At 41.8% G+C, this 12,499-nt stretch overlaps 1 protein-coding gene across 3 annotated transcripts in view; it reads right to left on the reverse strand.

Annotated features, from left to right (window-relative positions):
- Positions 1-12,499, reverse strand: part of myo1ha (myosin IHa) — a 130,128-nt gene that overhangs the window by 32,857 nt on the left and 84,772 nt on the right. For all 3 annotated transcript variants that reach the window (XM_059654953.1, XM_059654954.1, XM_059654955.1), the window contains 5 exons: positions 8,812-8,917; positions 5,311-5,391; positions 4,244-4,335; positions 2,558-2,652; positions 1,652-1,698 (listed from right to left, as the gene is read on the reverse strand). In XM_059654953.1, coding sequence (XP_059510936.1) covers positions 1,652-1,698; positions 2,558-2,652; positions 4,244-4,335; positions 5,311-5,391; positions 8,812-8,917 — 421 coding nt within the window. The remainder of the gene's footprint in view (positions 1-1,651; positions 1,699-2,557; positions 2,653-4,243; positions 4,336-5,310; positions 5,392-8,811; positions 8,918-12,499) is intronic.

The following is a 12,499-nucleotide window of genomic DNA, read 5'->3' on the forward strand; positions in this document are numbered from 1 at the left end:
GTTCACAGTTTGATACAATGTAAATTTTACGTATGAGACAAGTTCCCTTTGCATTTGAAACACAAGTTTTTAAAAATCTAAATCCTTAGACTATCCATAGAGTGATGGGGACTAAATAGCAGGGAATTGGCCCAGTAAATTTGGTGTTCAATTTTTTTTATATTTAATTATATAGGTATGTTTACAATTGATGCTACCTGTGCTTGATTAGTTAGTTTTTGGTGTGAAAGTTGCTGCAAGCAAAAAGTTGTAACATTTTAAAAGTTCTGTGAATAAAATCTATTACATATAACTAACTAGTGTCACCTCTGCATTGCTCTGAAAATATAAAATGCATGACAGCAACTGATGAGAAATTTGAGAGTCCGCACATTAAAATGCAGAAATCCAGAAGTTGCTGTCTGTGATTCTAAGTTTCTCAAAATGGTTCGTGTTGTGCTTTCTCAGGCTATGAGATCACTGGACTGACAAGGCCTTTCATTCTTATAGTCTTATTTCAACTCTCAAAACTTGTTAAACAGTCACTTATTGTTGAATGAGGTGTAGCCAGGATTTTAGCAATTTGCTAATTTCATAGTTATTGTTAAACAAACTCACTTACTTTGTAAGAATAGTTTTATATTTGTCGAATGAGAACTTTCTCTGCAATAAGAAATTATGCACATTTTAAAAAATATTTGTAGATTTGGCTTCTGTTGTTATAGCTTCACTAACTCCCACATGCACATTCCAATAATTTATTCCATTATCAGTAAAATCTAAAATAGCGAAGAGACCTCAAACTTCTTTATACGTTCCTGTTTTATAGTGCCTTGAAATACTTTGATGTGATTGTTATTTACTCTAAATGATGAAAAATTACTGTTGCCAGGCACCTAGAGGTCCCATGATTTGGCTTCAGATTCAAACTAATGTCAGGAAGGAGGAAGGAGGAAAATCCAGGCCACAGATATTGCCAGTCATTTTGGAGCTGCTTTCTTTGAGGTTGGGGAAAATGCCTTTACTTTGCCAGTGACTGCAAAATCGAGGTCAATTAGTATAAGAAAAGTTAAATTTCCTCAGGCGAGGGGAAGTGATGTTCAAAGGTGCAGCCAACCATATTCTCTCACTCCCTGCCATCCATTTCCAGAATACCTTTCATCAGACAGACACAAAATGTAGATGTACCAAGCCTGAGGCCCGGTAGGAAATTGTTTGGAATGGAGAGATGCTCAAGTCGAGATCTGGAAGTCAATTGCTTGCATTGGTCAAAACCGGTTATCAGTTCTGAGGAAGGGTCATGGTACCCAAAATGTTAACTCTGTTTTTACCTTCACAGATGCTGCCAGACCTGCTGAGCTTTTCCAGCAACTTTGCTTTTGTTCCTGATTTACAGCATCCGCAGTTCTTTCGGTTTTTATTATCCCTCTGTGTCCATCACCTCAACAGAGACCAATACAGTTTGTCGTTTAGGAGGTTAGTGTTGGCATCACTTGGCTTGGAATATTAATTCACAGTCCCAACAGTTACCTTAGTGGGACTGGAGAATGTTTTTGATTTTGAATTGCTGAGTACGATCAGAGTTTATCATCGTGAATGATTTCTGTGTTCACTGCCACACAACCCCTTTTAAGGAGGGAAGGCCTGAAAGTTGTCCTGAGCTGGTGCTTACCTCTTTGAGATTCCTGTACAGGAGATCATTGTTCTTGTCAAGAAATCCTAGTTGAAGGAGAGATAAAATAGAATTAGAGATAATGGGAACTGCAGATGCAGGAGAATCCGAGATAACAAAGTGTGGAGCTGGATGAACACAGCAGGCCAAGCAGCATTTTAGGAGCAGGAAAGCTATTTCTGATGAAGGGTCCAGGCCCGAAATGTCAGCTTTTGTGCTCCTAAGATGCTGCTTGGCCTGCTGTGTTCATCCAGCTTCACACTTTGTTATAAAACAGAATTATACCTTTTCACAATGTGAATAGGTACAAAGTTTACCATCACAAATTGTTTGATAAAGGAACATTCTCCGATATTGAAAACTTATGCATTGTCTTTTGTCCTAGCAAAAGTGACCCCACCATTTTATCAAACAAGACTACTGTGAGGCTCTCCAGTCTGGTGAGTACAGGACCTGTCAGCATTTGAAAACTCAAAGTTTTTAACAACACTCGCAATCTCCAGATAGAAGGATGCAACTAAATTAACAACAAGCAACATTATTCACCCTGAGCCAGTATGGTAAAGGGTTAGTGGTGTCAACTTGTTATATGCAAGAATCAGTACAGATTTAAAAATAGAAAGTGCTGGAGAAACGCAGCAGGTCTGGCAGCATCTATGGAGAGAGAAACAGAGTCAGCATACAGTACGATATGGTTCTCCATTAGAATCATTGGAAAGAAGTCACATTGGACTTGAAATGGTAACTCTGTATCTCCCATCTGATCTGCTGGGTTTCTCCAGCACTTCCCATTTTCAATCCAGACTTCTGGCATCTGCAGCATGTTCCTGTTCTCTTAAGGCCACAGGCAGGTTAAAAATGACTATCTTGTATGAGCATGCTCCTCGTCCATGGACCCTGACTCACCTACAACATTATAAGTGACTTCTCCCGCATAGTGTAGCAGCCGAAAGTCACCACGACACATGGTCTTCCTAGACTTCTGATCTGCCAACTTGTGTCTGTAAGATATAACGGAGAACAAAGTAGGTATAAGCCTTTACAAGCCCTTGTAGGAGTCAATCATCTGGTTAGATCCATGGAAAATTACATGTCTTTTAGACTTGGAAGTAAATATCTACATTTCCCTCCCTTGCATAGAATAAAGTTGGTTTGACATCTCCACACACTTCTCCAGTTTCTCCCTCTTTTTCCTGATACAATGTTCCTCACACAATCCCACAGGCACTCGCAGCTCTTCACTACCCAACCAAGTATAATTTTGACAGAGAGGGGCAGGAGACTATCTGACTTGAATGTGTCAAAATTCAACAAAACTCTATGTTTGACTGATGCCTGCACACCTTTGCTTTTGAGAGGAATTGACTCACATGCAGTAGTGCACAGACATACTTCCAGGCTGAATGTACACTGGGTTAATTTGTTATTCAACTTCTACTCTAACTGAGGTCAGCAAAAACAGCACATACCAAGGTCTGATAGCACAGGCTGTGGTAAGCTGTGTGGCTCAGTAGTAGGCTGATGGGTTTACTTGGTCCACCATGTCTCCAAGAGGCATAAAAAAAATCATCACTTACAATCAAGTGTCTTTAAATTAAGTCACCAAGGTGATTTCTACTACCAGAATGATTGGGAAAATAATAAAAACTATTTCTGTCTCTAAAGAGTGTGGTGTTGCCATTCCTAATCAGAAATTTTGGATCTGATTGAAAGTGGAACTCTACTTGGGCATGTACAGTAGCTAAGAAGAAAGAATCTATTTCAAACACAAAGCAGGAAGAGTGAACATCAAACATGGGGGCACGATGCCATTGCCTGGGGCTGTCTGATGGTTGATTGCTGTAATGTACAGCTCCATGGTCATTAACCACTTGACGAGGATCGAGATCTATCGTGGGCAGATAGAAATAAAGTCTATGGCTTTACAGGTGCAAGAATTGCAAAGCATAGTTTCGAGTCAGTGGATTCCAAATTCCATCACTTCATTGAATTCACTCAGAGATTGAATCCCTATAGTGTGGAAGTCAGCCATTTGGCCCATCAAGTCCACCCTCCAAAGAACATCCCATCCAGACCCACCCCATCCCTGTAACCCTGCATTATCCATGGCTAATCCACCTAGCCTGCACATCCCTACACACTGTGGGCAATTTAGCACGGCCAATCCACCTAACCTGTGCATCTTCGGGTGATGGGAGGTGCTAATAGTTCTCAATGGAGTGTCGGGGTGTCTCAGTTTATTCCTTGTGAGCTGCCTGTTGCTTTGCAACGTGGAAGATAGTCGGTCAGTGAATTGGACTCTGCTGCTCTTTCTCAGGCAAAGCTGAGGCACAGAGCTGAGCGCAATCTGGACTGAGCATGCTCAATTTTTGCTTGTCAAAACACATACCATTCTATTCTGTTCTCCAGGACTGTACCTCTATGACAACAAACTTCTCAATAATAAAAGAAGACAAGAAAGTGTTCAATTCCTGGTTATCAAACGTATCCCTTACCCCACTCCCCCACCCCATAAAAAAGCTTTTTTAAAAGTTGTAGTCTCAGAGGGACAACAGAAGCTGTGAGCTAATATCCAGCCCCTCAGATACCCACGTTACAAAATGAGGGTGAGCTCCCACTTTCTCCTCTAGTCTGTCCAGGAAAGTAAGGTCTGTGGCTTCTCCAGGTCTCAGGCATTCTTCATCCTCGTTGGGAAAGAAGCAGAAAGCCACTCGGTTAACAGCACATTACACAGAGATACAGAAAAGCTCTCCCACCAGGTAACCCAGGCAAGCTGAAGGATCGGGGAGAAACTGAGGGCTACTTATAAACAAGTTCCATTGTAATAACAGTGTATAGTATTGTAGAAATTGGGGTGGCCATTCAACCCATTATATCTGTACTGACTCTTTGAGTTATCCAGTTAGGCCATTCTGTTTCCCTTAGTCCTGTACATACTTTGTTTCCATTTTGTAAATTACTGTTTCCAATACCCTTTCACACAGTATATGCCATGTCATAGCAATGCACTGTGTAGAACAAATACTTCTTCCCTCTATTGTATAATGTAGGCACAGATGAAGGCCATTTAGCCCTCCAAACTGCTCTCCCTGATGTGGACGACGTGTGTGATGGCAGTGACTGTGGCCCAGTAGCCTGCTGTCTGAGCTCACAAATGCATGAGGCTGAGGGAGATTGCTGCCTTTTGTAATACCAAGTTTAACGTGAGCCAATGCTTTCAGAAGGAAGGAAAGTGATACTAAACAAATGTTGGAATAAAGCCAACTAATGCTGTCAATGTTTCAGTGTAGGGCTTTGCTGGAAGAATGTAGAAATTTAAATGGGCATTCAGCTTTTTGAAACAATTTTATCACTCAGTTAGATCATGGCTCAGCTCCCTTTTTACACTGTCTTGTCTCGTTATTGCCCTTTAAGGAGAGGAAGCTGCGGCCCTTATCTGGCCTACAAGTGACTCAAGGCCCGCAGGAAAATGGCCAAGTTACTCACTCACATTCAAGAAGGAAGCTCACCACTACCTTCTTAGGGAAATGCTGCTCTAGCCAGTGATACCTACATCCTTGGAATGAATTAAAGGGAAGAAATGGATGATGGGAACGCAGCAACAAGGGATGGTGACTTACTTCTAATAAAACAATACATAGAAAGACTTGTTGTCTTACAAGAACAGAGATAATTCCTTTGTACTTTTGTTCCACAAGGTCACAGATGATCTTGTTGTTGAAGTATTGGATTGGTTCCCACTGCAGAAACAGGATGAATAAAGTCAGACAGACAACAGATCATAGAATCCTGGTAAAGGGAGGCGATTTGGCCCATGACATCTGTTCCAATTCTTTGAAGAGCTTTCCAGAAGTCCCAGTCTCTGCTCTTACCCCAATGTTTTGTCAGTCTTTTTATCTCTTCAAGTGATGGGGAGGGGATGGCCTAGTAGTATGATCGCTGGACTGTTAATCCAGAGTCCCAGCTAATGTTCTGGGGATTTGGGTTTGAATCCCACCGGGGCAGATGGTAGAATTTGAATTCAATAAACATCTGGAATTAACAATCTAATAATGACTATGTATCCATTGTCAATTGTCAGAAAAACCCATCTGGTTCACTAATATCATTCAGGGAAGGAAACTGCCATCTTTACCTGGTCTGGCCTACATGTGACTCCAGACCCACAGCAATGTGGTTAACTCTTAACTGCCCTCTGGGCAATTAGGGATGGGCAATAAATGCTGCCTAGCAGTGACACCCTCATCTCATCAATGAATAAAGAAAGCATTTAACCAACTTCTTCTTGAGAGTTACCACTGAATATTGTTTCCACTTCTTTTTCAAGCATTGTGTTGACTGGCAAATGCTTTTACGTCCAAAATTCTGGCTATGAAGCACTTTAATAAATGGTAGTGATGCACCATTGGAATAGCATGACTTGGGGCCATCCTTGGTATTGAAGTCACACAGTTAGTATTGAGCAGAGATAACATCTCAGAGAAGAATGTGCACGCACACCCCTATCCTCCATCTACTCATAACTTAAGGAAAAATTGGAACTGGGAAATAAATCAGTCCTTGAGTATATACAAACCCTTGGGTGGGTTCAGAAGAAAACCTAACCTTGGACTTATTTGCTTTTGCCTTTTGTGTTTAAGGGGATTTTCAGTGGCATCTGTTTTATGCTACAATGTGAATGGTTTCTTTGCACTTTTTAAATAAAGTGAGGCAACATTTTCCTTGTGTTATCCCTGAGTCCTCAGCTGTGAGCTGTCACTGGATGGAAGGTCAATCCCTCTCTGACTAAACCCAATCTCACAAGAGGTTGTTGCGATGTGTCTCTCCTACTTTTCAACCGACCATCCTTGTTACCTTCCCGGAGGTTGAAATTCCAGTAAATGCCGAATTGTGGAGCATTTTGCTCTGTGTTTTGCACACTATCTTGATGTAGTGGCATCCCGTCAATCTGGCTGGGTTTAAACCGAGATGCCTGCTCAGGGATGAACGGGAAACTTCAAACCCCTGCACGTGACGCTCCACATTGCTGCCAAACTACATCCCCCTAAGTTTTTCTGCAAGGTGGCACAGTTTAGAGGGAACTTGTTGCCAAAGTATTCCATAAGACCATAAGGAATAGGAACAAGAGTAGGCCATTCAGCCTGTCTGCCATTCAATAGAATCATGGCTGATTCAACATTCCTCGTATCCACTTTCCTGCCCTCTCCCAATCAGCTTGATTCCCCAACTGATCAAGAATCTATCTATCTCAGCCTTAGATATACATTAGGACTCTGCCCCTATAGATCTCCATGGCAAGGAGTTCCAAAGACTCACAATCCTCTGAGAGATGAAATTCCTTTTCATCTATTTCTTAACTTGATGCCCCTTTATTCTAACACTATGCCCACTGGTCTTAAAATCTCCCATGAGGAGAAACATCTTCTCAGCATTTACCCTCTCAAGCCCCTTAAGAAACCTTTAGGATTCAATGAGATCACCTCTTCAAAATTCCAGTGAGTAGGGTCTTAATCTGTGTAAGTTTTGCTCATGAGACAAGCTCTCTGTACCAGGGATCATTCTAGTGAACCTTCCATTCCTTGATGCTTCTCACTTCTCCAGGCAAAGCGCACAATAAGAAATAAAAACTAAATTAATAATGATGCCTTTCCAATACTGCCACCTGCTCCCCACATTTAATAACAAGCCTGGTCAAAGACAATTTATTGCATACCTCCAGAACAGGTGGAATTTTAACCTCGGCCTTCCGCCTCACTGTTCCACAAGAGCACCTCCACCTAGCTCACAATATTCAGAAAGAAAAGAAGACACTAGTATCCACATTGCTTCCTTGTACAAAATCATTTAGTCAAGAATAAGATTTGGGACTTCCACTTCGCTCATAGCTTAATATATGATCCAATGAGTTATGTAGCAGGTGTGGAGGCCATCTCTACATCTCCATCCTCTTTTAAGATGTTCTATCAACAGCTCTGAAGTTATCACTGGCCAAAACTAGAACTGCACCAGCCAAATGCAGTGACTGCAAAAGCAGTTCAGAGGCTAGGAATTCCATGGCAGGTAACTTAAAGCCTGTCCACCATCTACAAGGAACAGATCAGGAGTGTGATGGAATACTCACTTTCCTAGATGGGTGCAGCTCCAAGAAGCTTGACACCATCCAGGACAAAACAGCCTGCTTGATTGACACCACATCCACCACCTTTGATGTCTACACCCTTCACTGCTATTGCACTGCGGCAATACTGGAAATGCACTGGGAAAATTCACATGATAGCTCCCTTGACAGTACCTTCCAAACCTGTAACCTCTACCACCTAGAAGGACAAGGGCAGCAGATACATAGGAATACCATCGCCTAGGAGTTTCCTTCCAAGCCACTCACCATCCTGACTTGGAACTATATCACCATTCTTTCACTCTTGCTAGTTTGAAATTCACCACCTCCCTAAACGCGCAGTGATGTGCCTAATTTCATGGGCTGCAATGGTTTAAGAAGGGAACTCATTATCATGCCCATCCTTCAGACTTGAAAGTATTACATATTGGCCAAGTCAGCCATATCCTGTGATCAAATTTAAAATATTGAGCAAGCTCTGTTCCAATGTTGCCTTATTTGACTGTGTCAATCCTTTTCAATAAAGATCTTGGAATGTTCTTTCATGTTCACGGTGCTATACAAATAAACATTCATTTTGGTTGGCCCTTATTTTAGTTGCATTTGCTAAATTCGTTATTTGCAAGTTTCCCCAAAAATAAATTCCAATAAAATTGTTGTTATTGTAATAAGTTGTTACAAAATGGGTTTTCCAGAATAATTAAGGATGTTACCAGACTTGAACATTCAGGAATAAACCAATAATGGAAATTTATCATGAACTCTGAAACTACCGTGATCTAAAGGACAGCCTTGACAGTGAACAATGAGAGATTTTAAAAATGAAAGAACTGCTGATGCTGTAAATCAGGAACAAAAACAAAGTTTCTGGAAAAGCTCAGCATCTGAGAAGGAAAAAGACAGAGTTAACATTTCAGGTCTGGTGACCCTTCCTCAGAGCAGAGGTCTGAGGAAGAGTCACCAGAACCGAAATGTTAACAATGAGAGATTTGAACTCATGGTGTTTATGAGGTTGAAGTGACAATTGCAGAATTGACTGTACCTGGATTCCTTCAGCTTCATACTCCTCCTGCTCCGATTTCAGTGTCAACTCAATCAGCAGCTGCTGGAGCTTCTCATTACAGTAATTTATGCAGAACTGCTCGAAACTGCAGAGAGGGAGGTCATTCACTTGATTAAATACATTCAGGAGAGGAGTTTCGTCGATGATTTCCTGCCCGTCTGAATTTGCCACATTCTGTCCTGTTCTGTTTCTAATGATCCCAGTTGTGAGAATATTCTCCTGCAATGGTACAGCATGATTGCCCTCTGGTCTCCCCAATCACCTGTCTATCCCAATGCATTTGGGTCCCAACCTGAACTCTCTAAAAGAAGAATTTCTCTCTTACTGATTCTAAAGGTGAGGGGCTTGTCTTATGAAGAGAGATTGATCAGTTTAGGTCTATATGGTCTGGAGTTTAGCAAAATGAGAGGAGATCTAGTTTAGGTGTAAGAGATACTAAGAAAACAACATGCAGATAATAAAGAAAATGAATGGAATGTTGGCTTTTATATCTAAAGGAATAGAATATAAAGGTAAGGAAGTATTGTTGCAATTATACAAGGCATTGGTGAGAGCGTACCTGGAGTATCGTGTACAGTGTTGTTCCCCTTATTTGAGAAAAGATGCAGACACAATTGAGAGGAGGTTCACTAGATTGATCCCAGAGATGTGGGGTTTGTCATATGAAGAGAGATTGAACAGTTTAGGCCTATAGTCTCTGGAATTTAAAAGAATGAGAGGAAATCAAATTGAGGTATTAAAGACGATTGAAGGGATGGATAAAATAGACGTGGAGTGGATGCCACTTGTGGGATATTCTAGAACGAGATATCATCGTCTTAGGATAAGGGCTAGCAAATTTAAAACGGAGTCGAGGAGCAACTACTGCTCCCAAAGGGTGGTGAATCTTTGGAATTCACTACCCTAAAGTGCAGTGGATGCTGGGACAGGAAGTAAATTTAAGGAAGAGTTAGATAGATTTTTAATTGGAAATGGGTTGAAGGGTAATGGGGAGAAGGCAGGAAAATTGAGTGAGGAGAATATCAGGAATGCAGCTGTTCAAGAAGGCAGCTCACCAGCGCCTTCTCAAGGGCAACTAGGGATGGGCAAGAAATGCTTGCCAGCCAGTGATGCCACATCCCACAAAATAAGTAGAAAAAAAAATCATGATCATTCCCTGCAGTGTGGTAACAGGCCATTCAGCTCATCAAGTCCACACTGACACTCTGAAGACCGTCCCACACATAACCCATCACCCTACCCTAAACCTGTAATCCTGTATTTCCCATCACCCATCCACCTAGCCTGCACATCCCTGGTCACTATGGGATCCACCTAACCCGCACGTCTTTGGGCTATGGGAGAAAACTGGAGCACCTGGAGGAAACCCACAGGGAAAACATGTAAACTTCACACAAGATAACAAAGTGTGAAGCTGGATGAACACAGCAGGCCAAGCAGCATCTCAGGAGCACAAAAGCTGACGTTTCGGGCCTAGAACCTTCATCAGAAGCGTCAGCTTTTGTGCTCCTGAGATGCTGCTTGGCCTGCTGTGTTCATCCAGCTTCACACTTTGTTATCTTGGATTCTCTAGCATCTGCAGTTCCCATTATCACTAAACTTCACACAGGCAGCTGCCCAAGAGTGGATTTGAACCCAGGACCCTGGTGCTGTGAGAGAGCAGTGCAAACCACTGAGCCATCATGCTGTATATCAAGATAGCCACCTTTCAGGTCTAATTAGAAGAGTCGATCGAGAAGAGTCTATTGAATTGCTGCGACTATTTACAGATTCCATGATTATGACCCAATTCCCACTCAGGCTGTTATGTTACACACTGGACCCCAGTCTTACTCTGGCAAGCTCAGAGACAGTAAGAACTGCCGACACAGGAGTCAGGGATAACAGTGTGGAGCAGGAGGAACACAGCAGGCCAGGCAGCATCAGATGAGCAGGAAAGCTGATGTTTCGTGTTGGGACCCTTCTTCAGAGAAAGGGCAGAGAGGCAGAGACAAAGCTCCATCTTTCTTAGTCCTATGACATAATATTATAAGAGTGGGTGATGTTTGTGGCACTCAGTCAAGAATCAGACAATCTCAGACTCATATACAACAGTGTTTAGCAGCAAAACAGAAAGCGCTGACTGATATTTGTCCCCTCTCCTTGGCACAGGGGTGGCTGACACAAATCGTAGCATCTCCCTTCACCCCAGCGACTCAGCACTGGCCAGCAATCAAACAAATCAAATATTCCTGAGCTTGGATGGCGATGAGAGTAATAAAGGCCAGGTATTCAGTATAAGCAAGTAATGACTACAGTTAATCCCTCCATGAATTTGTCATGAGATGCTGTGTGTCTACAGGTGTCCATTTTTAATGGATTATTGATAGGACACATACTGCCCTGTTGTTACTGCGCAGGTATCACTTGTATTCAGATAATTGGATAGTGCCCAGCAAAGCAAGGAACAATCCCATTGATAGGACAACAACAGTTCAAGGCATCCATTTAAGATAGCAACATATCGGAATCTGACAGGATTTCTACAAAAATAAGGAAAAAGGAAAGACTTGCATTTATATAACCCTTTCTTGGATATTTCAAAGCACATTGCAACCATGAAATACCTTTTGAAATAGTAATAACTGTTGTACTGTCGCCAATTTGTGCTCAATAAATGAATGGCATTGTGATAATGACCAGATAATTTTTTTGGTGAAGTTAATCGAGGGATAAATATTAGCCAGGACTTCAGGGATAACTCTCCCTTTAAAAACAACACAATGGAGACTTTCACATTCACTCAAGACTATGCTATGTCCTCAGTTTAATGTGTCATCTGAAAATGTCTCTGGCACTGCACTGGAAAGCTGTATATTGCTGTGCTCATCTCCTGGAGAGGGACTTGAATCCAGACACAGATGCTACCAAATAAGCCACAGATGGCACACATGTTAGATGCTTTAAAAGATGCAATTTTGGTCCATTCTTCACTGGAGGCGTCCTTTCCCTCTCCCCGGCTTAGATTATTTTAGCATCTACAGGTGAAAGGTCAGGGGTTTGATTCCACATCAAAGGAAGCACGTTTTAACCCAATGACATCTAGAATGGCCTTAAATTCAGGGAGCTGGAGATCAAAGGTGAATATTCCAGTTCATCAAGTGATCGTAGTCCTTTCAACAAGATTGCTGACTTCTTGAAAATTGTTGGAAATTGAGAGTCCGGATTCAAGCAGTGTAACTGACAAACCAAAGCCCGATAGTAGTCCACCTGGAAGTGGACTCTAACATTTGTTCAAGAGCTTAGTGTTCTGACTAAAGTGGTCATTTTGTAATGCTGCAGCTGCAAATTGGAGTTATTGTAAGTTATTTAACTCAGGGTGGTGAGTGAGATGGCTGGTATCTGCTTGAGCATCCATCGCATTGATTTCTCTCTCTCATTGACTTTAATGGAGACCAGAAATCTATGAGTTGTGGAATGGGCAACTTACTTCAATGCAATGCCTTAGGCCAAAGTCAATTCTATATGATTGGGTCCACAATGGCTGACTCATTAACAAAAGTTGTGCGTAATTTCTCATGGCATACAAGTTACATCGTTCCTGATATTTTCTGTCTACGTGAATATAACCAGATTTTGGCAGGTAATATCTAACTGTGACTTGTCATCAACAACAGTTCATCCAGTC

This window comes from Stegostoma tigrinum, chromosome 26 (genome assembly GCF_030684315.1).
Source record: "Stegostoma tigrinum isolate sSteTig4 chromosome 26, sSteTig4.hap1, whole genome shotgun sequence".
Lineage (NCBI taxonomy): Eukaryota > Metazoa > Chordata > Chondrichthyes > Orectolobiformes > Stegostomatidae > Stegostoma > Stegostoma tigrinum.